The 26,141-nt window shown below is 49.0% G+C and overlaps 3 protein-coding genes across 3 annotated transcripts in view; 2 read left to right on the forward strand and 1 right to left on the reverse strand.

The window, feature by feature from the left end:
• The first annotated feature begins 32 nt into the window (after positions 1–32).
• On the forward strand, positions 33–12,771 carry CYB561D2 (cytochrome b561 family member D2). The gene is made up of 4 exons (XM_075287787.1): positions 33–153; positions 404–534; positions 11,675–11,712; positions 12,073–12,771. Exons 2-4 carry the CDS (start codon positions 408–410, stop codon positions 12,574–12,576), a joined length of 669 nt encoding a protein of 222 aa, XP_075143888.1. The 5' UTR covers positions 33–153; positions 404–407; the 3' UTR covers positions 12,577–12,771.
• A 2,530-nt stretch (positions 12,772–15,301) lies between these two features.
• TMEM115 (transmembrane protein 115) lies at positions 15,302–19,420 on the reverse strand. Its single transcript, XM_075287592.1, has 2 exons — positions 17,870–19,420; positions 15,302–16,005 (listed from the first exon to the last, which is right to left on the reverse strand). Exons 1-2 carry the CDS (start codon positions 18,721–18,723, stop codon positions 15,831–15,833), a joined length of 1,029 nt encoding a protein of 342 aa, XP_075143693.1. The 5' UTR covers positions 18,724–19,420; the 3' UTR covers positions 15,302–15,830.
• Positions 18,386–26,141, forward strand: part of LOC142218707 (caveolin-3-like) — a 36,977-nt gene continuing 29,221 nt past the window's right edge. The window contains exon 1 of the transcript XR_012717471.1: positions 18,386–18,469. The gene's annotated coding sequence lies outside the window, so the exon portion shown is untranslated. The remainder of the gene's footprint in view (positions 18,470–26,141) is intronic.

The following is a 26,141-nucleotide window of genomic DNA, read 5'->3' on the forward strand; positions in this document are numbered from 1 at the left end:
GGGGAGAGGGCGGGTCATACCAGTGACAGAGAGGGAGGCATGAAGAGCTGAGAGAAGAAATATCAGACAGGAAGCGGAGACTGAGAGACAGCGGGGAATGTGGAGCCCTCCGAACTCAACGGTGTAGGACTACAACTCCCAGCAGCGCCCCCTGTGAGTCAGGACATGGCTGTGTCATGAGCTCTGCTTGTTGTCAGTGACTGGGAACCTGCACAGCCCTACCAATCACCATGTAACAGACACTGTCTGTACTGGACACAACTGTAACAGACCCTCAGCTGTGACAAGCATTGTAGCAGTCACACAGATGGTGCACATAATGATGTCCTGTGTAATCCCCGGGACGTCCTTTAGGGTCACTTCTATATTGTGCAGGTCGTAACGTCTTGTTTTGTGTTGTCAGGACCATGGCTCAGAGCTCAGACATGGACTCCCGGCTGCACCGCACGCTCAGGCTCATCTCTGGGGTCGCCGCTCACCTCACCGCCGCCGCCTTCACCATCTACATCAGCTGGGTGGCCCAGCCTGGAACAAGTGAGTATAGGGGGAGGTGAAGGGTCGTGCCCGCCAGGGGGTCCTGGATAGGACGTGACCCATAATCCTCAGACTGCACACCAACAAGCTCAGGCATAAGGCCACACGTTGCAGAATCAGGATCTCTTATATGATGGTCACTTGGACATGTCTCAGCTTTCTGTATGCTATTGTACAGTTACTTCTGGCAGAATTACATTAGTAGCAATGGGGGGTGGGTGACAGACAGACTGCTCCTTCATGTACTCCCCTCAGCGAGAAATGTAAGGTGTGCTACAGCCATAATGTTCTTATTATTACACCACAGAACAGACCCTGCAGCTAGTGCATACTACATACTGGATAGTAGCGGTGCTGGTCAGCAACTATAAGGACTTAGCAGAGCTGACAGAGACTCCATTAGCGTCAGTATAGAGGTGGGCGGAGATAGTGAGGTGGTCTGTAACCTAGGCAACTGCTGGTACACTAAATATCATCCTGGAGGTGGGAGTCCCCCTGTACTGTAATATAAATCATCTCTATCAGCAAACTAAGGAACAATGTTTTATCTGCTGTTGGGATTTGTGACCTTTCTGTGAATTCTGTGCTAAAATCCACTTTGTATCCTCTGCCTTGTGTCTCACCCACTGGGGAACAGCCCGTAATAAGAGGGGGCAACAGCAGCTTATACCGCACGAGCAGCAGAGAGGATGGATGTAATATTTTATGGGATATGATTTAGTATAATCAGTCATTATATTGTCGCCCTCTCCTGACATGGCTGATAACAGATAGTAATAGATTGTATTCCCCTGTCCTACAGTCGGCCTCTCCTCTCCTGACATGGCTGATAACAGATAGTAATAGATTGTATTCCCCTGTCCTACAGTCGGCCTCACCTCTCCTGACATGGCTGATAACAGATAGTAATAGATTGTATTCCCCTGTCCTACAGTCGGCCTCTCCTCTCCTGACATGGCTGATAACAGATAGTAATAGATTATATTCTCCTGTCCTACAGTCGGCCTCTCCTGACATGGCTGATAACAGATAGTAATAGATTGTATTCCCCTGTCCTACAGTCGGCCTCTCCTCTCCTGACATGGCTGATAACAGATAGTAATAGATTGTATTCTCCTGTCCTACAGTCGGCCTCTCCTCTCCTGACATGGCAGATAACAGATAGTAATAGATTGTATTCCCCTGTCCTACAGTCGGCCTCTCCTCTCCTGACATGGCTGATAACATATAGTAATAGATTGTATTCCCTGTCCTACAGTCGGCCTCTCCCCTCCTGACATAGCTGATAACAGATAGTAATAGATTGTATTCCCCTGTCCTACAGTCGGCCTCTCCCCTCCTGACATGGCTGATAACAGATAGTAATAGATTGTATTCTCCTGTCCTACAGTCGGCCTCTCCTCTCCTGACATGGCTGATAACAGATAGTAATAGATTGTATTCCCCTGTCCTACAGTCGGCCTCTCCTCTCCTGACATGGCTGATAACAGATAGTAATAGATTGTATTCCCCTGTCCTACAGTCGGCCTCTCCTCTCCTGACATGGCTGATAACAGATAGTAATAGATTGTATTCCCCTGTCCTACAGTCGGCCTCTCCTCTCCTGACATGGCTGATAACAGATAGTAATAGATTGTATTCCCCTGTCCTACAGTCGGCCTCTCCTCTCCTGACATGGCTGATAACAGATAGTAATAGATTGTATTCCCCTGTCCTACAGTCGGCCTCTCCTCTCCTGACATGGCTGATAACAGATAGTAATAGATTGTATTCCCCTGTCCTACAGTCGGCCTCTCCTCTCCTGGCTGATAACAGATAGTAATAGATTGTATTCTCCTGTCCTACAGTCGGCCTCTCCTCTCCTGACATGGCTGATAACAGATAGTAATAGATTGTATTCTCCTGTCCTACAGTCGGCCTCTCCTCTCCTGACATGGCTGATAACAGATAGTAATAGATTGTATTCCCCTGTCCTACAGTCGGCCTCTCCCCTCCTGGCTGATAACAGATAGTAATAGATTGTATTCCCCTGTCCTACAGTCGCCCCCTGCTGACATGGCTGATAACAGATAGTAATAGATTGTATTCCCCTGTCCTACAGTCGGCCTCTCCTCTCCTGACATGGCTGATAACAGATAGTAATAGATTGTATTCTCCTGTCCTACAGTCGGCCTCTCCTCTCCTGACATGGCTGATAACAGATAGTAATAGATTGTATTCCCCTGTCCTACAGTCGGCCTCTCCTCTCCTGACATGGCTGATAACAGATAGTAATAGATTGTATTCCCCTGTCCTACAGTCGGCCTCTCCCCTCCTGGCTGATAACAGATAGTAATAGATTGTATTCTCCTGTCCTACAGTCGGCCTCTCCCCTCCTGGCTGATAACAGATAGTAATAGATTGTATTCCCCTGTCCTACAGTCGGCCTCTCCTCTCCTGACATGGCTGATACCAGATAGTAATAGATTGTATTCCCCTGTCCTACAGTCGGCCTCTCCTCTCCTGACATGGCTGATAACAGATAGTAATAGATTGTATTCCCCTGTCCTACAGTCGCCCCCTGCTGACATGGCTGATAACAGATAGTAATAGATTGTATTCCCCTGTCCTACAGTCGGCCTCTCCTCTCCTGACATGGCTGATAACAGATAGTAATAGATTGTATTCTCCTGTCCTACAGTCGGCCTCTCCTCTCCTGACATGGCTGATAACAGATAGTAATAGATTGTATTCCCCTGTCCTACAGTCGGCCTCTCCTCTCCTGACATGGCTGATAACAGATAGTAATAGATTGTATTCTCCTGTCCTACAGTCGGCCTCTCCTCTCCTGACATGGCTGATAACAGATAGTAATAGATTGTATTCCCCTGTCCTACAGTCGGCCTCTCCTCTCCTGACATGGCTGATAACAGATAGTAATAGATTGTATTCCCCTGTCCTACAGTCGGCCTCTCCCCTCCTGGCTGATAACAGATAGTAATAGATTGTATTCTCCTGTCCTACAGTCGGCCTCTCCCCTCCTGGCTGATAACAGATAGTAATAGATTGTATTCCCCTGTCCTACAGTCGGCCTCTCCTCTCCTGACATGGCTGATAACAGATAGTAATAGATTGTATTCCCCTGTCCTACAGCCGGCCTCTCCTCTCATGGCTGATAACAGATAGTAATAGATTGTATTCCCCTGTCCTACAGTCGGCCTCTCCTCTCCTGACATGGCTGATACCAGATAGTAATAGATTGTATTCCCCTGTCCTACAGTCGGCCTCTCCTCTCCTGACATGGCTGATAACAGATAGTAATAGATTGTATTCCCCTGTCCTACAGTCGGCCTCTCCTCTCCTGACATGGCTGATAACAGATAGTAATAGATTGTATTCCCCTGTCCTACAGTCGGCCTCTCCTCTCCTGACATGGCTGATAACAGATAGTAATAGATTATATTCTCCTGTCCTACAGTCGGCCTCTCCTGACATGGCTGATAACAGATAGTAATAGATTGTATTCCCCTGTCCTACAGTCGGCCTCTCCTCTCCTGACATGGCTGATAACATATAGTAATAGATTGTATTCTCCTGTCCTACAGTCGGCCTCTCCTCTCCTGACATGGCTGATAACAGATAGTAATAGATTGTATTCCCCTGTCCTACAGTCGGCCTCACCTCTCCTGACATGGCTGATAACAGATAGTAATAGATTGTATTCTCCTGTCCTACAGTCGGCCTCTCCTCTCCTGACATGGCTGATAACAGATAGTAATAGATTGTATTCCCCTGTCCTACAGTCGGCCTCTCCTCTCCTGACATGGCTGATAACAGATAGTAATAGATTGTATTCCCCTGTCCTACAGTCGGCCTCTCCTCTCCTGACATGGCTGATAACAGATAGTAATAGATTGTATTCTCCTGTCCTACAGTCGGCCTCTCCTCTCCTGACATGGCTGATAACAGATAGTAATAGATTGTATTCTCCTGTCCTACAGTCGGCCTCTCCTCTCCTGACATGGCTGATAACAGATAGTAATAGATTGTATTCCCCTGTCCTACAGTCGGCCTCTCCCCTCCTGACATGGCTGATAACAGATAGTAATAGATTGTATTCCCCTGTCCTACAGTCGGCCTCTCCCCTCCTGACATGGCTGATAACAGATAGTAATAGATTGTATTCTCCTGTCCTACAGTCGGCCTCTCCTCTCCTGACATGGCTGATAACAGATAGTAATAGATTGTATTCTCCTGTCCTACAGTCGGCCTCTCCTCTCCTGACATGGCTGATAACAGATAGTAATAGATTGTATTCTCCTGTCCTACAGTCGGCCTCTCCTCTCCTGACATGGCTGATAACAGATAGTAATAGATTGTATTCTCCTGTCCTACAGTCGGCCTCTCCTCTCCTGACATGGCTGATAACAGATAGTAATAGATTGTATTCTCCTGTCCTACAGTCGGTCTCTCCTCTCCTGACATGGCTGATAACAGATAGTAATAGATTGTATTCTCCTGTCCTACAGTCGGACTCTCCTCTCCTGACATGGCTGATAACAGATAGTAATAGATTGTATTCCCCTGTCCTACAGTCGGCCTCTCCTCTCCTGACATGGCTGATACCAGATAGTAATAGATTGTATTCCCCTGTCCTACAGTCGGCCTCTCCTCTCCTGGCTGATAACAGATAGTAATAGATTGTATTCCCCTGTCCTACAGTCGGCCTCTTCTGACATGGCTGATAACAGATAGTAATAGATTGTATTCCCCTGTCCTACAGTCGGCCTCTCCTCTCCTGACATGGCTGATAACAGATAGTAATAGATTGTATTCTCCTGTCCTACAGTCGGCCTCTCCTCTCCTGACATGGCAGATAACAGATAGTAATAGATTGTATTCCCCTGTCCTACAGTCGGCCTCTCCTCTCCTGACATGGCTGATAACATATAGTAATAGATTGTATTCCCCTGTCCTACAGTCGGCCTCTCCCCTCCTGACATAGCTGATAACAGATAGTAATAGATTGTATTCCCCTGTCCTACAGTCGGCCTCTCCCCTCCTGACATGGCTGATAACAGATAGTAATAGATTGTATTCTCCTGTCCTACAGTCGGCCTCTCCTCTCCTGACATGGCTGATAACAGATAGTAATAGATTGTATTCCCCTGTCCTACAGTCGGCCTCTCCTCTCCTGACATGGCTGATAACAGATAGTAATAGATTGTATTCCCCTGTCCTACAGTCGGCCTCTCCTCTCCTGACATGGCTGATAACAGATAGTAATAGATTGTATTCCCCTGTCCTACAGTCGGCCTCTCCCCTCCTCTCATGGCTGATAACAGATAGTAATAGATTGTATTCCCCTGTCCTACAGTCGGCCTCTCCTCTCCTGACATGGCTGATAACAGATAGTAATAGATTGTATTCCCCTGTCCTACAGTCGGCCTCTCCTCTCCTGACATGGCTGATAACAGATAGTAATAGATTGTATTCCCCTGTCCTACAGTCGGCCTCTCCTCTCCTGACATGGCTGATAACAGATAGTAATAGATTGTATTCCCCTGTCCTACAGTCGGCCTCTCCTCTCCTGACATGGCTGATAACAGATAGTAATAGATTGTATTCCCCTGTCCTACAGTCGGCCTCTCCTCTCCTGACATGGCTGATAACAGATAGTAATAGATTGTATTCCCCTGTCCTACAGTCGGCCTCTCCTCTCCTGACATGGCTGATAACAGATAGTAATAGATTGTATTCCCCTGTCCTACAGTCGGCCTCTCCTCTCCTGACATGGCTGATAACAGATAGTAATAGATTGTATTCCCCTGTCCTACAGTCGGCCTCTCCTCTCCTGGCTGATAACAGATAGTAATAGATTGTATTCTCCTGTCCTACAGTCGGCCTCTCCTCTCCTGACATGGCTGATAACAGATAGTAATAGATTGTATTCTCCTGTCCTACAGTCGGCCTCTCCTCTCCTGACATGGCTGATAACAGATAGTAATAGATTGTATTCCCCTGTCCTACAGTCGGCCTCTCCCCTCCTGGCTGATAACAGATAGTAATAGATTGTATTCCCCTGTCCTACAGTCGCCCCCTGCTGACATGGCTGATAACAGATAGTAATAGATTGTATTCCCCTGTCCTACAGTCGGCCTCTCCTCTCCTGACATGGCTGATAACAGATAGTAATAGATTGTATTCTCCTGTCCTACAGTCGGCCTCTCCTCTCCTGACATGGCTGATAACAGATAGTAATAGATTGTATTCCCCTGTCCTACAGTCGGCCTCTCCTCTCCTGACATGGCTGATAACAGATAGTAATAGATTGTATTCCCCTGTCGTACAGTCGGCCTCTCCCCTCCTGGCTGATAACAGATAGTAATAGATTGTATTCTCCTGTCCTACAGTCGGCCTCTCCCCTCCTGGCTGATAACAGATAGTAATAGATTGTATTCCCCTGTCCTACAGTCGGCCTCTCCTCTCCTGACATGGCTGATACCAGATAGTAATAGATTGTATTCCCCTGTCCTACAGTCGGCCTCTCCTCTCCTGACATGGCTGATAACAGATAGTAATAGATTGTATTCTCCTGTCCTACAGTCGGCCTCTCCTCTCCTGACATGGCTGATAACAGATAGTAATAGATTGTATTCCCCTGTCCTACAGTCGGCCTCTCCTCTCCTGACATGGCTGATAACAGATAGTAATAGATTGTATTCCCCTGTCCTACAGTCGGCCTCTCCCCTCCTGGCTGATAACAGATAGTAATAGATTGTATTCTCCTGTCCTACAGTCGGCCTCTCCCCTCCTGGCTGATAACAGATAGTAATAGATTGTATTCTCCTGTCCTACAGTCGGCCTCTCCCCTCCTGGCTGATAACAGATAGTAATAGATTGTATTCCCCTGTCCTACAGTCGGCCTCTCCTCTCCTGACATGGCTGATAACAGATAGTAATAGATTGTATTCCCCTGTCCTACAGCCGGCCTCTCCTCTCATGGCTGATAACAGATAGTAATAGATTGTATTCCCCTGTCCTACAGTCGGCCTCTCCTCTCCTGACATGGCTGATACCAGATAGTAATAGATTGTATTCCCCTGTCCTACAGTCGGCCTCTCCTCTCCTGACATGGCTGATAACAGATAGTAATAGATTGTATTCCCCTGTCCTACAGTCGGCCTCTCCTCTCCTGACATGGCTGATAACAGATAGTAATAGATTGTATTCCCCTGTCCTACAGTCGGCCTCTCCTCTCCTGACATGGCTGATAACAGATAGTAATAGATTATATTCTCCTGTCCTACAGTCGGCCTCTCCTGACATGGCTGATAACAGATAGTAATAGATTGTATTCCCCTGTCCTACAGTCGGCCTCTCCTCTCCTGACATGGCTGATAACATATAGTAATAGGTTGTATTCTCCTGTCCTACAGTCGGCCTCTCCTCTCCTGACATGGCTGATAACAGATAGTAATAGATTGTATTCCCCTGTCCTACAGTCGGCCTCACCTCTCCTGACATGGCTGATAACAGATAGTAATAGATTGTATTCTCCTGTCCTACAGTCGGCCTCTCCTCTCCTGACATGGCTGATAACAGATAGTAATAGATTGTATTCCCCTGTCCTACAGTCGGCCTCTCCTCTCCTGACATGGCTGATAACAGATAGTAATAGATTGTATTCCCCTGTCCTACAGTCGGCCTCTCCTCTCCTGACATGGCTGATAACAGATAGTAATAGATTGTATTCTCCTGTCCTACAGTCGGCCTCTCCTCTCCTGACATGGCTGATAACAGATAGTAATAGATTGTATTCTCCTGTCCTACAGTCGGCCTCTCCTCTCCTGACATGGCTGATAACAGATAGTAATAGATTGTATTCCCCTGTCCTACAGTCGGCCTCTCCCCTCCTGACATGGCTGATAACAGATAGTAATAGATTGTATTCCCCTGTCCTACAGTCGGCCTCTCCCCTCCTGACATGGCTGATAACAGATAGTAATAGATTGTATTCTCCTGTCCTACAGTCGGCCTCTCCTCTCCTGACATGGCTGATAACAGATAGTAATAGATTGTATTCTCCTGTCCTACAGTCGGCCTCTCCTCTCCTGACATGGCTGATAACAGATAGTAATAGATTGTATTCCCCTGTCCTACAGTCGGCCTCTCCTCTCCTGACATGGCTGATAACAGATAGTAATAGATTGTATTCCCCTGTCCTACAGTCGGCCTCTCCCCTCCTGGCTGATAACAGATAGTAATAGATTGTATTCTCCTGTCCTACAGTCGGCCTCTCCCCTCCTGGCTGATAACAGATAGTAATAGATTGTATTCCCCTGTCCTACAGTCGGCCTCTCCTCTCCTGACATGGCTGATAACAGATAGTAATAGATTGTATTCCCCTGTCCTACAGCCGGCCTCTCCTCTCATGGCTGATAACAGATAGTAATAGATTGTATTCCCCTGTCCTACAGTCGGCCTCTCCTCTCCTGACATGGCTGATACCAGATAGTAATAGATTATATTCTCCTGTCCTACAGTCGGCCTCTCCTGACATGGCTGATAACAGATAGTAATAGATTGTATTCCCCTGTCCTACAGTCGGCCTCACCTCTCCTGACATGGCTGATAACAGATAGTAATAGATTGTATTCCCCTGTCCTACAGTCGGCCTCTCCTCTCCTGACATGGCTGATAACAGATAGTAATAGATTGTATTCCCCTGTCCTACAGTCGGCCTCTCCTCTCCTGACATGGCTGATAACAGATAGTAATAGATTGTATTCCCCTGTCCTACAGTCGGCCTCTCCTCTCCTGACATGGCTGATAACAGATAGTAATAGATTGTATTCTCCTGTCCTACAGTCGGCCTCTCCTCTCCTGACATGGCTGATAACAGATAGTAATAGATTGTATTCTCCTGTCCTACAGTCGGCCTCTCCTCTCCTGACATGGCTGATAACAGATAGTAATAGATTGTATTCCCCTGTCCTACAGTCGGCCTCTCCCCTCCTGACATGGCTGATAACAGATAGTAATAGATTGTATTCCCCTGTCCTACAGTCGGCCTCTCCCCTCCTGACATGGCTGATAACAGATAGTAATAGATTGTATTCTCCTGTCCTACAGTCGGCCTCTCCTCTCCTGACATGGCTGATAACAGATAGTAATAGATTGTATTCTCCTGTCCTACAGTCGGCCTCTCCCCCCCTGACATGGCTGATAACAGATAGTAATAGATTGTATTCCCCTGTCCTACAGTCGCCCTCTCCTGACATGGCTGATAACAGATAGTAATAGATTGTATTCTCCTGTCCTACAGTCGGCCTCTCCTCTCCTGACATGGCTGATAACAGATAGTAATAGATTGTATTCTCCTGTCCTACAGTCGGCCTCTCCTCTCCTGACATGGCTGATAACAGATAGTAATAGATTGTATTCTCCTGTCCTACAGTCGGCCTCTCCTCTCCTGACATGGCTGATAACAGATAGTAATAGATTGTATTCTCCTGTCCTACAGTCGGCCTCTCCTCTCCTGACATGGCTGATAACAGATAGTAATAGATTGTATTCTCCTGTCCTACAGTCGGCCTCTCCTCTCCTGACATGGCTGATAACAGATAGTAATAGATTGTATTCTCCTGTCCTACAGTCGGCCTCTCCTCTCCTGACATGGCTGATAACAGATAGTAATAGATTGTATTCTCCTGTCCTACAGTCGGTCTCTCCTCTCCTGACATGGCTGATAACAGATAGTAATAGATTGTATTCTCCTGTCCTACAGTCGGACTCTCCTCTCCTGACATGGCTGATACCAGATAGTAATAGATTGTATTCCCCTGTCCTACAGTCGGCCTCTCCTCTCCTGGCTGATAACAGATAGTAATAGATTGTATTCCCCTGTCCTACAGTCGGCCTCTCCTCTCCTGGCTGATAACAGATAGTAATAGATTGTATTCCCCTGTCCTACAGTTGGCCTCTCCTGACATGGCTGATAACAGATAGTAATAGATTGTATTCCCCTGTCCTACAGTCGGCCTCTCCTGACATGGCTGATAACAGATAGTAATAGATTGTATTCCCCTGTCCTACAGTCGGCCTCTCCTGACATGGCTGATAACAGATAGTAATAGATTGTATTCCCCTGTCCTACAGTCGTCCTCTCCTCTCCTGACATGGCTGATAACAGATAGTAATAGATTGTATTCCCCTGTCCTACAGTCGGCCTCTCCTCTCCTGACATGGCTGATAACAGATAGTAATAGATTGTATTCCCCTGTCCTACAGTCGGCCTCTCCTGACATGGCTGATAACAGATAGTAATAGATTGTATTCCCCTGTCCTACAGTCGGCCTCTCCTGACATGGCTGATAACAGATAGTAATAGATTGTATTCCCCTGTCCTACAGTCGGCCTCTCCTCTCCTGACATGGCTGATAACAGATAGTAATAGATTGTATTCCCCTGTCCTACAGTCGGCCTCTCCTCTCCTGACATGGCTGATAACAGATAGTAATAGATTGTATTCCCCTGTCCTACAGTCGGTGTCTCCTCTCCTGACATGGCTGATAACAGATAGTAATAGATTGTATTCCCCTGTCCTACAGTCGGCCTCTCCTGACATGGCTGATAACAGATAGTAATAGATTGTATTCTCCTGTCCTACAGTCGGCCTCTCCTCTCCTGACATGGCTGATAACAGATAGTAATAGATTGTATTCCCCTGTCCTACAGTCGGCCTCTCCTCTCCTGACATGGCTGATAACAGATAGTAATAGATTGTATTCCCCTGTCCTACAGTCGGCCTCTCCTCTCCTGACATGGCTGATAACAGATAGTAATAGATTGTATTCTCCTGTCCTACAGTCGGCCTCTCCTCTCCTGACATGGCTGATAACAGATAGTAATAGATTGTATTCTCCTGTCCTACAGTCGGCCTCTCCTCTCCTGACATGGCTGATAACAGATAGTAATAGATTGTATTCCCCTGTCCTACAGTCGGCCTCTCCCCTCCTGACATGGCTGATAACAGATAGTAATAGATTGTATTCCCCTGTCCTACAGTCGGCCTCTCCTCTCCTGACATGGTTGATAACAGATAGTAATAGCCAGTCTTGGTTGATGAGTTGCTATTAACCCTTTCTCTTCCTTGCAGCTCTCTTCTCCTGGCACCCGTTCCTCATGAGTCTGGCGGTGAGTCTTCTCAGTGTGGTGTGACTTGTGGTTTCGCTTTAGTCGGTGACTACTGTGTCCGGTCTTTCTGGATCTTTCTAGAGTCTTGTTCAGTAACTTGTAGGATCTTTTGGAGCCTTTATGCTTTAAATATGACCTTATACTCCAGAGCTGCGCTCAGTATTCTGCCAGTCAGCATGTTTATGAAGATACATATGTGGGGGTCACTTAGTTATTTTCTCGCCCCATGTGACTGCTGAGCCTTGTGCATGGCTGACATTTCCCACAATGAAGTTCACCAGGGCGAGCAGTGCATGGTTGGGAGATTTCAGCTCTGAAGCTGCAGATTTTCAGCTTTTCCTCCCATTTTTCTCTTTGCAGTTCTCCTTCTTCATGACAGAAGCCATCTTGGTTTTCTCGCCTGACTCCTCCCTGATGCGTTCCTTCTCTCGTAAGGCGCGGGTGCGGGCGCACTGGATTCTGCAGCTTCTCTGCGCCCTCTGTGCCTCCCTGGGCCTGGGCATCATTTACTACAACAAGTCTGTCCATGGCAAGCCTCACTTCTCCACATGGCACGGCCTGCTGGGGTTACTTACTGTGCTGTGGGCCCTGGTGCAGAACGCCGGCGGGGTCACACTGCTGTACCCTAAGCTGGTGCAGCGCTGGACTCTGTCCACCCGCAAGCTGTACCACGCCACCTCCGGCCTGCTGGGGTTCCTGCTAGGATGCACCAGCCTCTTCCTTGGCATGTGCTCCTTGTGGTTCAGCGCCAATGTGACCGGCGGCTCGTGGTACTTGCTAGCCCTGTGCCCACTGCTGGCTGGTCTGGTGGTGATGAATCAGGTCAGTAACGCTTATCTGTACCGTAAGAGGAGCCAATCGTGAGGAGGAGGCGCCGCTGCGCGGACTGTTGTATGGCGCTGGCAGTGGAGACGCCATCTTACTTTTATTGTGACTATTGATTCGTCACCCTTTGTAGTGACCGCCAGCGCCGTGTTCGCTGCCGCCCTGGAGGCCACGTCCGGGCGCTTTCATTACTTTTATACATGTTACAGGAAGGTGTGAAATAAACAGAGGAGCGCGGAGGGTTTCTTAAAGATTTGTCTTTAATTCTGTTAAAAAAAAAAAGTATTTCTTTAGTTATCTTGTCCTCCAGTCACAGCCAAAGCTGCATTCTAGATAGTCCCGGTAAGGGGTCCTGAGAGCTCCTGTAATGGGTAGTGCCCGCTCCTGTACTATGATTGTGATAGAGGGAGGGTCCGGCCTATGGAGAAAGCAGCTGCAGCGATGTCCTACAATGCATCACAGGAGACCTGACACCCATCCAGCAGGGAGAAGCAACAGAGTGGAAAACTGTCTGTGCAGCTTTGGGTGTGACTGGAGGAGAAGAACGTGACGCTTTCTTGTTACCTTGTGTGCTGTAGACTGGGGGTGGAGTGTTTCTTTATGTACACAGCAGGGTTGGGGTTGCTCTGTAGACAAGCGCCCCCTGCTGATTCCACTCTGACCAGGACCAATGCCAAGTTCACAATAGGGTCGGCTCTCCGGCAGGCAGACCGCGAAAAACCCCGTCTATAATGGAGTCGAGCGCGGTCAGCAGAGCGGTGCAGGAAGGCTGCGATCACATCAGCACTCGCTCTGCTTCAGAGATGCATTTTTCGGGCAGACTCCATCATAGGGTACGGGCATTGCGCTTTTTTAAGCAGACTGTGTTTCCGTTTTTCGGAGCAGACCCCCAATGCTAGTGTACTGTATGTAAGACGTCATCCAGCGACTGTAATCACATTGTGACCGAGACCCCGATGGGTTGTCAGAGACACCAACCAGGATCACAGCCGCGGCGTCACCTCATAGGCCAAGACTGAGAGCTCAGGTACAAGGTGAGGAGCAGCGATGGGACTGGAGGTAAGTACAGGGAGCGGGGTAAGTGCTGCGGGGCAAATATCTCTGCAATCTGCAGACTACAGCCAAACAGGAACAGGTAATACAGCCCTGGAGGCGCCAAACTAGTTGTAACCAGTATACTCCAGTCACACTGCAAGCACGAACCGAATCCTAATTTATTTACATAGTATAGTCACCATATACTTACACTATAAATCCTGAGTTATACTCCAGAGCTGCGCTCACTATTCTGCTGGTACAGTCACTGTGTACATACATTACTTATCCTGTATTATACTCCAGAGCTGCGCTCACTATTCTGCTGGTACAGTCACTGTGTACATACATTACATTACTTATCCTGTATTATACTCCAGAGCTGCGCTCACTATTCTGCTGGTGCAGTCACTGTGTACATACATTACATTACTTATCCTGTATTATACTCCAGAGCTGCGCTCACTATTCTGCTGGTGCAGTCACTGTGTACATACATTACATTACTTATCCTGTATTATACTCCAGAGCTGCGCTCACTATTCTGCTGGTGCAGTCACCGTGTACATACATTACTTCTCCTGTATTATACTCCAGAGCCGCGCTCACTATTCTGCCGGTGCAGTCACTGTGTACATACGTTACATTACTTCTCCTGTATTATACTCCAGAGCCGCGCTCACTATTCTGCCGGTACAGTCACTGTGTACATACGTTACATTACTTATCCTGTATTATACTCCAGAGCTGCGCTCACTATTCTGCTCATTGCTGTTCAGCCAGTTTTAGTCAGTCACAGATAAATGTATGTGTACAGTGACTGTACCAGCAGAATAGTGAGCGCAGCTCTGGGGTATAATACAGGATAAGTGATATAATGTATGTACACAGTGACTGTACCAGCAGAATAGTGAGCGCAGCTCTGGGGTATAATACAGGATAAGTAATGTAATGTATGTACACAGTGACTGCACCAGCAGAATAGTGAGCGCAGCTCTGGGGTATAATACAGGATAAGTAATGTAATGTATGTACACAGTGACTGTACCAGCAGAATAGTGAGCGCAGCTCTGGGGTATAATACAGGATAAGTAATGTAATGTATGTACACAGTGACTGCACCAGCAGAATAGTGAGCGCAGCTCTGGAGTATAATACAGGATAAGTAATGTAATGTATGTACACAGTGACTGCACCAGCAGAATAGTGAGCGCAGCTCTGGAGTATAATACAGGATAAGTAATGTAATGTATGTACACAGTGACTGTACCAGCAGAATAGTGAGCGCAGCTCTGGGGTATAATACAGGATAAGTAATGTAATGTATGTACACAGTGACTGCACCAGCAGAATAGTGAGCGCAGCTCTGGAGTATAATACAGGATAAGTAATGTAATGTATGTACACAGTGACTGCACCAGCAGAATAGTGAGCGCAGCTCTGGGGTATAATACAGGATAAGTAATGTAATGTATGTACACAGTGACTGTACCAGCAGAATAGTGAGCGCAGCTCTGGAGTATAATACAGGATAAGTAATGTAATGTATGTACACAGTGACTGCACCAGCAGAATAGTGAGCGCAGCTCTGGAGTATAATATGACTATGTCCCCTATAAATGCTATACTGTATTTACGGGTTGTATTTCGGCAGTGGGGATCGGGCGTTGTACCCCTGTGACCAGAGAAGGAGCCGCCTGTTATTTTTGGGGTCAGACACTCTCACATATAATTTCCAAAAAGGTTTAATCCAGACAGAAAAATATCCACATTTACTTCCCTCGGACCAGAAAATGTTTATCCTTAAAGAGAAAATAGTTCCTTTCTAGATCCAGCTGATCGCCGCCCCCTCGTGCAAAGTATCCAGAGCCGTCTCCAGTGAGACTCCGCCTCTTTTTGGGATCACCGTCCTCAGGCACATGGAGTAGAGGGGGGTCCTCAATAGTGATGGCACATCCCATATAAAGGTGCAGCCACTGCTGGTCGTGTTACTGGAGGAGGGGGAGGGGCGGTGCTGTCTGTAGCGTGGCGCGAGCTTGGCTATGAGGTGAAGTGGGGCGGGGGCAGAGCCGTCAGCCGGGCCCCATGGGGCGACAGAGGGGTCCACCGTGATAACAACGTAATACCAAGAGTGATGGTGGAGCCCCTACAGGAGGAGGCGGGTAGTGTTTCCATGTTTTGCTCCTCCAGACCAGCAGGACGCCTCCACCACGTGCTGGACCAGGGCTGACCACTAGTGGGCAGTGTCCGCAGGCGGGTTATACCATGGGGGCTGCTGCACTCGTCTCCTGGGTGGCCGGGCTATCCACTTTGCTGCCGCTGAAGGAGGTCTCATGTGATGCCTCGTCTTCCTCCTCCTCCTCCATGTTCGGCCATGACGTCTGGTCTTCTACTCGCTTCAATCGTTCGTTCAGAGCCTTGAGAGCCAACTGCCTGCAGGGGGCGACACAAGAAGTCAGAGCAGTCGGGGATCAGCCCCCCAACACTGGCACAACTACATTATACTCCATTCACAGCCAGAGCTGCTGCTGAACCTTGTACTTCAATGTCTGGTGGACGGTCAGCGGTCCCACAATGCAACAGTAATGGGGGTGTATCAACACAATGGTAGCCAATAGAATATTGTCTGCAGCTCTGGATGTGACAGGAGTATATGGCATAATGTAGCTGCAGCTTTGGATGTGACAGGAGTACATGACACAATGTGGCTGCAGCTCTGGATGTGACAGGAGTACATGGCACAATGTGTCTGCAGCTCTGGATGTGACAGGAGTACATGGCACAATGTGTCTGCAGCTCTGGCTGTGACAGGAGTATATGACAATGTGTCTGCAGCTCTGGATGTGACGGGAGTACATGACAATGTGTGCAGCTCTGGATGTGACGGGAGTACATGACAATGTGTGCAGCTCTGGATGTGACGGGAGTACATGACAATGTGTGCAGCTCTGGATGTGACAGGAGTATTTGGCATAATGTAGCTGCAGCTCTGGATGTGACAGGAGTACATGGCACAATGTGTCTGCAGCTCTGGCTGTGACAGGAGTATATGACAATGTGGCTGCAGCTCTGGATGTGACAGGAGTATATGACAATGTGTCTGCAGCTCTGGATGTGACAGGAGTATATGACAATGTGGCTGCAGCTCTGGATGTGACAGGAGTACATGACAATGTGTGCAGCTCTGGATGTGACGGGAGTACATGACAATGTGTGCAGCTCTGGATGTGACAGGAGTATTTGGCATAATGTAGCTGCAGCTCTGGATGTGACAGGAGTACATGGCACAATGTGTCTGCAGCTCTGGCTGTGACAGGAGTATATGACAATGTGGCTGCAGCTCTGGATGTGACAGGAGTATATGACAATGTGTCTGCAGCTCTGGATGTGACAGGAGTATATGACAATGTGGCTGCAGCTCTGGATGTGACAGGAGTACATGACAATGTGTGCAGCTCTGGATGTGACAGGAGTATATGACATAATGTGTCTGCAGCTCTGGATGTGACAGGAGTATACAGTCCTCATAACTGACTTGCTACTTCCCCTTTAAGTGCCTCCTCCCCCCACTCTGGCACAATAAGCCCACCAGCCTGACGAGTGGCACTAATGGGGCTGTGGGGGCTCGGAGCTTTACCAGCCGCGGGACGATGCTTTCTTGTGAGGACTCCTCCTGTCCGGGGGTATCCATGCAGCGCCCCCGTCCCCCACCACTAGGACATTCTGTTATGGGGCAGGAGATGCCCGGGGGGCGCTGACAAACCTTATTAGTCTTCAGCAGAACGGCCTCATGCACAAGAAAAGCTCATGCCAACCGTGAAGCCGATCCCCGAGGGCCCCCGCGCGGCTCCCACCAGCACAGAGGAGGTCACACTGCTGGAACTACAGTCACGGAGGCAGCCATCTTATTCTGAGTCCAGGAAAGCTGGGTGTCAAGCAATATGGCCACCACTAGACCTCCATAGGTGCCGTGTGAAGTCTCTGCGCTCCAGTATCACTGCCCAGCCGTTCAGGACACTGGGGGAGCTGGGTATACCTCCTTCACATTGACTATACAGGATGACACCCAGCTTTCCCACAGTCAGAATCACAGTCTTATTATCATGACATAGGGTTATAATGGTGATCCAGTGTGTTAGAAGATCCACAGGCCACAGAGGGTTTGTTACAATTGGATCCAGTCTAGACAATCCTGATCCACAGTAACAAACGAGAGAGATCTGTCCAGAGACAACTGTAACAAACCCTCAGCTGTGACAAGTGCAAGATCTGTAGTAACCCTTCCCTGACACTTTACCTCCTGCGCTCGGCGTCCTGGGGGTCGGTGCCCGGTAAGCTGATGGTGATGGAGGACGGCGCCCCCACGTCATATCTCTTGACGGCTCGCGGGCAGAGGCGCAGTTTCACCAGGCCGGCATGTGTGAGGGTCCCCAGGAGGGCGGCGGCGGGCTGCAGGGGGGCCGGGAAGAAGCTGGCAAAGGAGAAGTGGTCGGACATGTCCCCTCGGCCGCGGCTGTGTCTCTGGTAGAAGCGCAGGTACACCCAGCCGGACAGCAGCCCCAGACTGTAGCCCACCAGCACCTGCCCCGGGATCAGCCCGCCCACCGTCAGGACTATAACCCCCAGCAATGCCAGCTGAGGAAGAAGCCGCACCCAGCGCTGAGGCTCCACCACACCCTCTCCTATCGTCTGTTTATGCGCCACCAGGACGGCACCGGCAAAGGCGGGAAAGCCCTGGACACGGGCGGAGAACAGGAAGTGCAGGTCAGAGGTCGCAGCATAGGCCATGAGGAAGAAGAGGGAGCTCAGGATGCCCACCGACAGGCTGACCACCCCATAGAACAGGAGCAGCTCCGGGGCCCCCCACAGAGGCTCCAGCCGGCGCCCGGCCCCCAAGGTAAGCAGGAGATTGGCCAGGACGTCCCATAGGTGCAGCTCCACCAGTCCGTGCGTCACCAGAGTCCACAGCCAGAGATTGGGGGGCAGCAGCAGCCCGGGGGTAACAGCCAGAACGTGAGCAGTGTCCACCCAGAAGGAGAGAAGGTAAAGGAGCACTACCGCCCCCCACAGGCACTTCACCAGCACGCTGCTCCCCGACAGGGCCGACACCAGGCGATTGGCAGGGATGGAGCGCAGCATGGCCGCCGTCATGGGGACACCTCACCGATATCTAAACCTGGGGGCACCCCAATAACTCAGACCTCAGGACTAATCCTGTAGCTACATGAAAGAGTGGGAGGCCCTATAGATGGGGCCCTACAGGCAATGTCAGGGGCCCTATAGACAGGAACCAGGGGCCTACAGGCAAAGTCAGGGGCCCTATAGACAGGAACCAGGGGCCTACAGGAAGGGTCAGGGGACCTATAGACAGGAACCAGGGGCCTACAGGCAATGTCAGGGGCCCTATGGACAGGAACCAGGGGCTTACAGGCAAAGTCAGGGGCCCTATGGACAGGAACCAGGGGCCTACAGGCAATGTCAGGGGCCTTATAGAGAGAGGTCTATAGGAAGTGTCAGGGGCCCTATAGACAAGAACCAGGGGCTTACAGGTAAAGTCAGGGGCCTATGGAGAGAAGTCTACAGGAAGTGTTAGGGGCCCTATAGATGGGGCCCTATAGGAAGTGTCAGGTGCCCTATAGACAGGAATCAGGGGCCCTATAGAGAGGAACCAGGGGCCTACAGGAAGTATCAGGAGCCCTATAAATGGCAAGCAGGGGCCCTATAGACAACCCCGATAAGTCCCGACCTCACATACAGTTGGGATCTTCCACCTCCTATAGACAATCCCCTACAGAGACCTCCGCACTGCCCTATACGGTGACCCCGCACCAGACTACTCCTATAGACACTTCCCTTATAGGCACTGCCCCTCGCGGCCCGCTGCTCCCCCGGCTCTCCTGGCCTCTCTCCCGCTCCGGGCTGTACCGGGGAGGCCGGACGCTTCCACCCGACAACGTCACCAGCCGCGCAGCGCACAAACACTCAGCACGCATGCGCCGCCTCTACCGCACAGACCTCTGGGAGATGAAGTCCTGACGGAGAATCTGCGCATGTGCAGTGAAGACTCCTCGGTCACCAAGACCGATGTGATAGTGATGGCGGCGCCGGGGCTGTGGCTGAGAGGACAGAAGACAGGCCGGGAATAGGAAGCCTTGGGGTGCAGTGTGTCCACACAAAGCTGAACAATCCCTTTAACTGACACTGGCTGCAGTACCCAATACAGCCACTGCCCTGTGTATGGCGCTGTCTTATCTCTATAGGGTCACAGGTGTCAGGACCCCTCCTAAGCCTGGACTCCGTCATCATCCTCTTTATGTCTCCTCTGTGCCGTGAGACCTCCGACAGCCATTATATATATATATATACACCCCGCCCTAAGGAGCCGCAAGACATGAGGAGAAACACAGAGCGCAAATGTCAGCTGTCCCAATATAGAATGGAATAAGATAGCGGCGGTGCATATATAACCATATACAATGTATAGCCATGCTATCTACCCCTATATACTGTCATCTGTCCCAATATAGGATGGAATAAGATAGCGGCGGTATATATCTAATCATATACAATGTATAGCCATGCTATCTACCCCTATATACTGTCATCTGTCCCAATATAGGATGGAATAAGATAGCGGCGGTATATATCTAATCATATACAATGTATAGCCATGCTATCTACCCCTATATACTGTCATCTGTCCCAATATAGGATGGAATAAGATAGCGGCGGTATATATCTAATCATATACAATGTATAGCCATGCTATCTACCCCTATATACTGTCATCTGTCCCAATATAGGATGGAATAAGATAGCGGCGGTGCATATATAACCATATACAATGTATAGCCATGCTATCTACCCCTATATACTGTCATCTGTCCCAATATAGGATGGAATAAGATAGCGGCGGTGCATATATAACCATATACAATGTATAGCCATGCTATCTACCCCTATATACTGTCATCTGTCCCAATATAGGATGGAATAAGATAGCGGCGGTGCATATATAACCATATACAATGTATAGCCATGCTATCTACCCCTATATACTGTCATCTGTCCCAATATAGAATGGAATAAGATAGCGGCAGTATATATATAACCAAATACAATGTATAGCCATGCTATCTACCCCTATATACTGTCATCTGTCCCAATATAGGATGGAATAAGATAGCGGCGGTGCATATATAACCATATACAATGTATAGCCATGCTATCTACCCCTATATACTGTCATCTGTCCCAATATAGGATGGAATAAGATAGCGGCGGTGCATATATAACCATATACAATGTATAGCCATGCTATCTACCCCTATATACTGTCATCTGTCCCAATATAGGATGGAATAAGATAGCGGCGGTATATATCTAATCATATACAATGTATAGCCATGCTATCTACCCCTATATACTGTCATCTGTCCCAATATAGGATGGAATAAGATAGCGGCGGTGCATATATAACCATATACAATGTATAGCCATGCTATCTACCCCTATATACTGTCATCTGTCCCAATATAGAATGGAATAAGATAGCGGCAGTATATATATAACCAAATACAATGTATAGCCATGCTATCTACCCCTATATACTGTCATCTGTCCCAATATAGGATGGAATAAGATAGCGGCGGTATATATCTAATCATATACAATGTATAGCCATGCTATCTACCCCTATATACTGTCATCTGTCCCAATATAGAATGGAATAAGATAGCGGCGGTATATATCTAATCATATACAGTGTATAGCCATGCTATCTACCCCTATATACTGTCATCTGTCCCAATATAGAATGCTATAAGATAGCGGCAGTATATATCTAATCATATACAGTGTATAGCCATGCTATCTACCTCTCTCTCTCTCTCTCTCTCTCTCTCTCTCTCTCTCTCTCTCTCTCTCTCTCTCTCTATATATATATATATATATATATATATATATATATATATATATACTACTAGCCTGTGCCTGTGACTTCGTCTGCGTGTTGTCGGGGTCGATGATCCGCCTATATTCAGCATATTGCTGCAGTCGGTGATTTGCCTGCTCCGGTGTTCCGGCGGCTCTCATGTTATCCTGCCACTGAACTTGTTCCTCGCACCGTGCCTGTGATTGTTCCGGTATCTCAGCAGCTCGCTGGGACGCCATATAATGAGCGTGTTGTTGGCACCGATGATCTCCGTCACCTCCGCTTGAGGAGACCTCTGTGACTTCTGGCTCCTTCATAGATCTCGGTGTTTGTGACAAATTAAATTTTCTTTTTCCCGCCATGTGTAATATCAGCAAACTGCCAATGTGGAGTAAAGGTGCTTCCCCCTCCAGTGTGTCAGCACTGCCTGGAGCAGATCAGATAATATGCAGATGCTTGTACACAATGGACTGAGGGTTAGCTGAGTGTTACATAGAGAGATAACAGACCTGGGAGCTGAGATAAGCGGCTGCAGGAGCAGTGTAATATAGTATGTGACCATAAATCCAGAACAGTAGTGAAGCCATGTCATGTACCGGGATACAAAGTAGCCGATGTGTTACTCCAGGTTACAGAGTATCTATGGGACAAATCTCATCCAAATCCGCTCAGTGGTTTATGTGATTGAGGAACAAACATCCAAACTGTCACATGTATAATATTAGTAGGATACACAGTATAACACTATACAGTATATATTAGTAGTATAGCAGTCCCATGTGCTGTATGCGTTGCTGTCTTTCTATCACTGTGCACTAGGTGGCGGTAGGTGTTTGTACATCCTGGAGGTGACTGCTGTGCTATATACTGTATAAGGCGCTGTCTACACTGTGATTTAACTCTTTAGTAGTTTGTGCAGTGTATGCGGTCGAGGCTTTGAGTCGGAGCAGTGCGGTAGCTCAGGAGTTTAGCTCGGGGCTATATAAGCTCTCAGTAGTCCGGGCCTCAGTATTTGCCCCCCATACATTACAGTGGGGGGTTATTATTGAGGTTGGTGCTGATATTGGGGGCGGGGGTGAGTATTATCATTCAGCAGCCTGAAGGCGTCTGTATGGCGGTGAGGGCAGAGTACAGGGGTAATAGTGCAGCAGGGTCCCATCTACTATCAGAGAGCGCCCCCTCTGGCCTCAGCCTGACCCTGCCATAGTCAGTTATGTGTAATACCAAACCTCTCCTGCAGAGGTCACTAGGAAATACCTGCAAGTCACAGCCTGTTTTATACTCCAGTCACATCCAAATCTGCAGTCTCCAATATTGCTGCTACAGCATGTCTAATGTCACATGACATCTTCTACTCCAGTCACCTCCAGAGCTGCGGTCACTATTCTGTCACGTGACATCTTGTGCTCCAGTCGCCTCCAGAGCTGCAGTCACTATTCTCCTGTCACATGACATCTTGTGCTCCAGTCACCTCCAGAGCTGCAGTCACTATTCTCCTGTCACATGACATCTTGTGCTCCAGTCGCCCCCAGAGCTGCGGTCACTATTCTGTCACATGACATCTTGTGCTCCAGTCGCCTCCAGAGCTGCGGTCACTATTCTCCTCTCACATGACATCTTGTGCTGCAGTCACTATTCTCCTGTCACATGACATCTTGTGCTCCAGTCGCCCCCAGAGCTGCGGTCACTATTCTGTCACATGACATCTTGTGCTCCAGTCGCCTCCAGAGCTGCGGTCACTATTCTCCTCTCACATGACACCTTTACTCCAGTCACCTCCAGAGCTGCAGTCACTATTCTGTCACATGACATCTTGTGCTCCAGTCACCCCCAGAGCTGCGGTCACTATTCTCCTCTCACATGACATCTTGTGCTCCAGTCGCCTCCAGAGCTGCGGTCACTATTCTGTCACATGACATCTTGTGCTCCAGTCGCCTCCAGAGCTGCGGTCACTATTCTGTCACATGACACCTTTGCTCCAGTCGCCTCCAGAGCTGCAGTCACTATTCTGTCACATGCCATCTTGTGCTCCAGTCGCCCCCAGAGCTGCAGTCACTATTCTGTCACATGACATCTTGTGCTCCAGTCACCTCCAGAGCTGCAGTCACTATTCTCCTGTCACATGACATCTTGTGCTCCAGTCGCCTCCAGAGCTGCAGTCACTATTCTCCTGTTACATGACATCTTGTGCTCCAGTCGCCTCCAGAGCTGTGGTCACTATTCTGTCACATGACATCTTGTGCTCCAGTCACCCCCAGAGCTGCGGTCACTATTCTGTCACGTGACATCTTGTGCTCCAGTCGCCTCCAGAGCTGCAGTCTTTATTCTGTCACATGACATCTTGTGCTCCAGTCGCCTCCAGAGCTGCAGTCACTATTCTGTCACATGACATCTTGTGCTCCAGTCGCCTCCAGAGCTGCGGTCACTATTCTGTCACATGACATCTTGTGCTCCAGTCGCCCCCAGAGCTGCAGTCACTATTCTGTCACATGAAATCTTGTGCTCCAGTCGCCCCCAGAGCTGCAGTCACTATTCTCCTGTCACATGACATCTTGTGCTCCAGTCGCCTCCAGAGCTGCAGTCACTATTCTGTCACATGACATCTTGTGCTCCAGTCGCCCCCAGAGCTGCAGTCACTATTTTGTCACATGACATCTTGTGCTCCAGTCGCCTCCAGAGCTGCAGTCACTATTCTGTCACATGACATCTTGTGCTCCAGTCGCCCCCAGAGCTGCAGTCACTATTTTGTCACATGACATCTTGTGCTCCAGTCGCCTCCAGAGCTGCAGTCACTATTCTGTCACATGACATCTTGTGCTCCAGTCGCCCCCAGAGCTGCAGTCACTATTTTGTCACATGACATCTTGTGCTCCAGTCGCCTCCAGAGCTGCAGTCACTATTCTGTCACATGACATCTTGTGCTCCAGTCGCCTCCAGAGCTGCGGTCACTATTCTCCTGTCACATGACATCTTGTGCTCCAGTCGCCCCCAGAGCTGCAGTCACTATTTTGTCACATGACATCTTGTGCTCCAGTCGCCTCCAGAGCTGCAGTCACTATTCTGTCACATGACATCTTGTGCTCCAGTCGCCTCCAGAGCTGCAGTCACTATTCTGTCACATGACATCTTGTGCTCCAGTCGCCTCCAGAGCTGCAGTCACTATTCTGTCACATGACATCTTGTGCTCCAGTCGCCTCCAGAGCTGCGGTCACTATTCTGTCACATGACATCTTGTGCTCCAGTCACCTCCAGAGCTGCAGTCACTATTCTCCTGTTACATGACATCTTGTGCTCCAGTCGCCTCCAGAGCTGCAGTCTTTATTCTGTCACATGACATCTTGTGCTCCAGTCACCCCCAGAGCTGCGGTCACTATTCTGTCACGTGACATCTTGTGCTCCAGTCGCCTCCAGAGCTGCAGTCTTTATTCTGTCACATGACATCTTGTGCTCCAGTCGCCTCCAGAGCTGCAGTCACTATTCTGTCACATGACATCTTGTGCTCCAGTCACCTCCAGAGCTGCGGTCACTATTCTGTCACATGCCATCTTGTGCTCCAGTCACCTCCAGAGCTGCAGTCACTATTCTCCTGTCACATGACATCTTGTGCTCCAGTCGCCTCCAGAGCTGCAGTCTTTATTCTGTCACATGACATCATGTGCTCCAGTCGCCTCCAGAGCTGCAGTCACTATTCTGTCACATGCCATCTTGTGCTCCAGTCGCCCCCAGAGCTGCAGTCACTATTCTGTCACATGACATCTTGTGCTCCAGTCACCTCCAGAGCTGCAGTCACTATTCTCCTGTCACATGACATCTTGTGCTCCAGTCGCCCCCAGAGCTGCAGTCACTATTCTGTCACATGACATCTTGTGCTCCAGTCGCCTCCAGAGCTGCAGTCTTTATTCTGTCACATGACATCTTGTGCTCCAGTCACCTCCAGAGCTGCAGTCACTATTCTGTCACATGACATCTTGTGCTCCAGTCGCCTCCAGAGCTGCGGTCACTATTCTGTCACATGACATCTTGTGCTCCAGTCGCCTCCAGAGCTGCAGTCACTATTCTGTCACATGAAATCTTGTGCTCCAGTCGCCCCCAGAGCTGCAGTCACTATTCTCCTGTCACATGACATCTTGTGCTCCAGTCACGTCTAGAGCTGCGGTCACTATTCTGTCACATGACATCTTGTGCTCCAGTCGCCTCCAGAGCTGCAGTCACTATTCTGTCACATGACATCTTGTGCTCCAGTCGCCCCCAGAGCTGCAGTCACTATTCTGTCACATGACATCTTGTGCTCCAGTCGCCTCCAGAGCTGCAGTCACTATTCTGTCACATGACATCTTGTGCTCCAGTCGCCTCCAGAGCTGCAGTCACTATTCTGTCACATGACACCTTTGCTCCAGTCACCTCCAGAGCTGCAGTCACTATTCTGTCACATGACATCTTGTGCTCCAGTCGCCCCCAGAGCTGCAGTCACTATTCTGTCACATGACAGCTTGTGCTCCAGTCGCCTCCAGAGCTGCAGTCAGTATTCTGTCACATGACACCTTTGCTCCAGTCGCCCCCAGAGCTGCGGTCACTATTCTGTCACATGACAGCTTGTGCTCCAGTCGCCTCCAGAGCTGCAGTCAGTATTCTGTCA

Source organism: Leptodactylus fuscus, chromosome 9 (assembly GCF_031893055.1).
Source record: "Leptodactylus fuscus isolate aLepFus1 chromosome 9, aLepFus1.hap2, whole genome shotgun sequence".
Taxonomy (NCBI): domain Eukaryota; kingdom Metazoa; phylum Chordata; class Amphibia; order Anura; family Leptodactylidae; genus Leptodactylus; species Leptodactylus fuscus.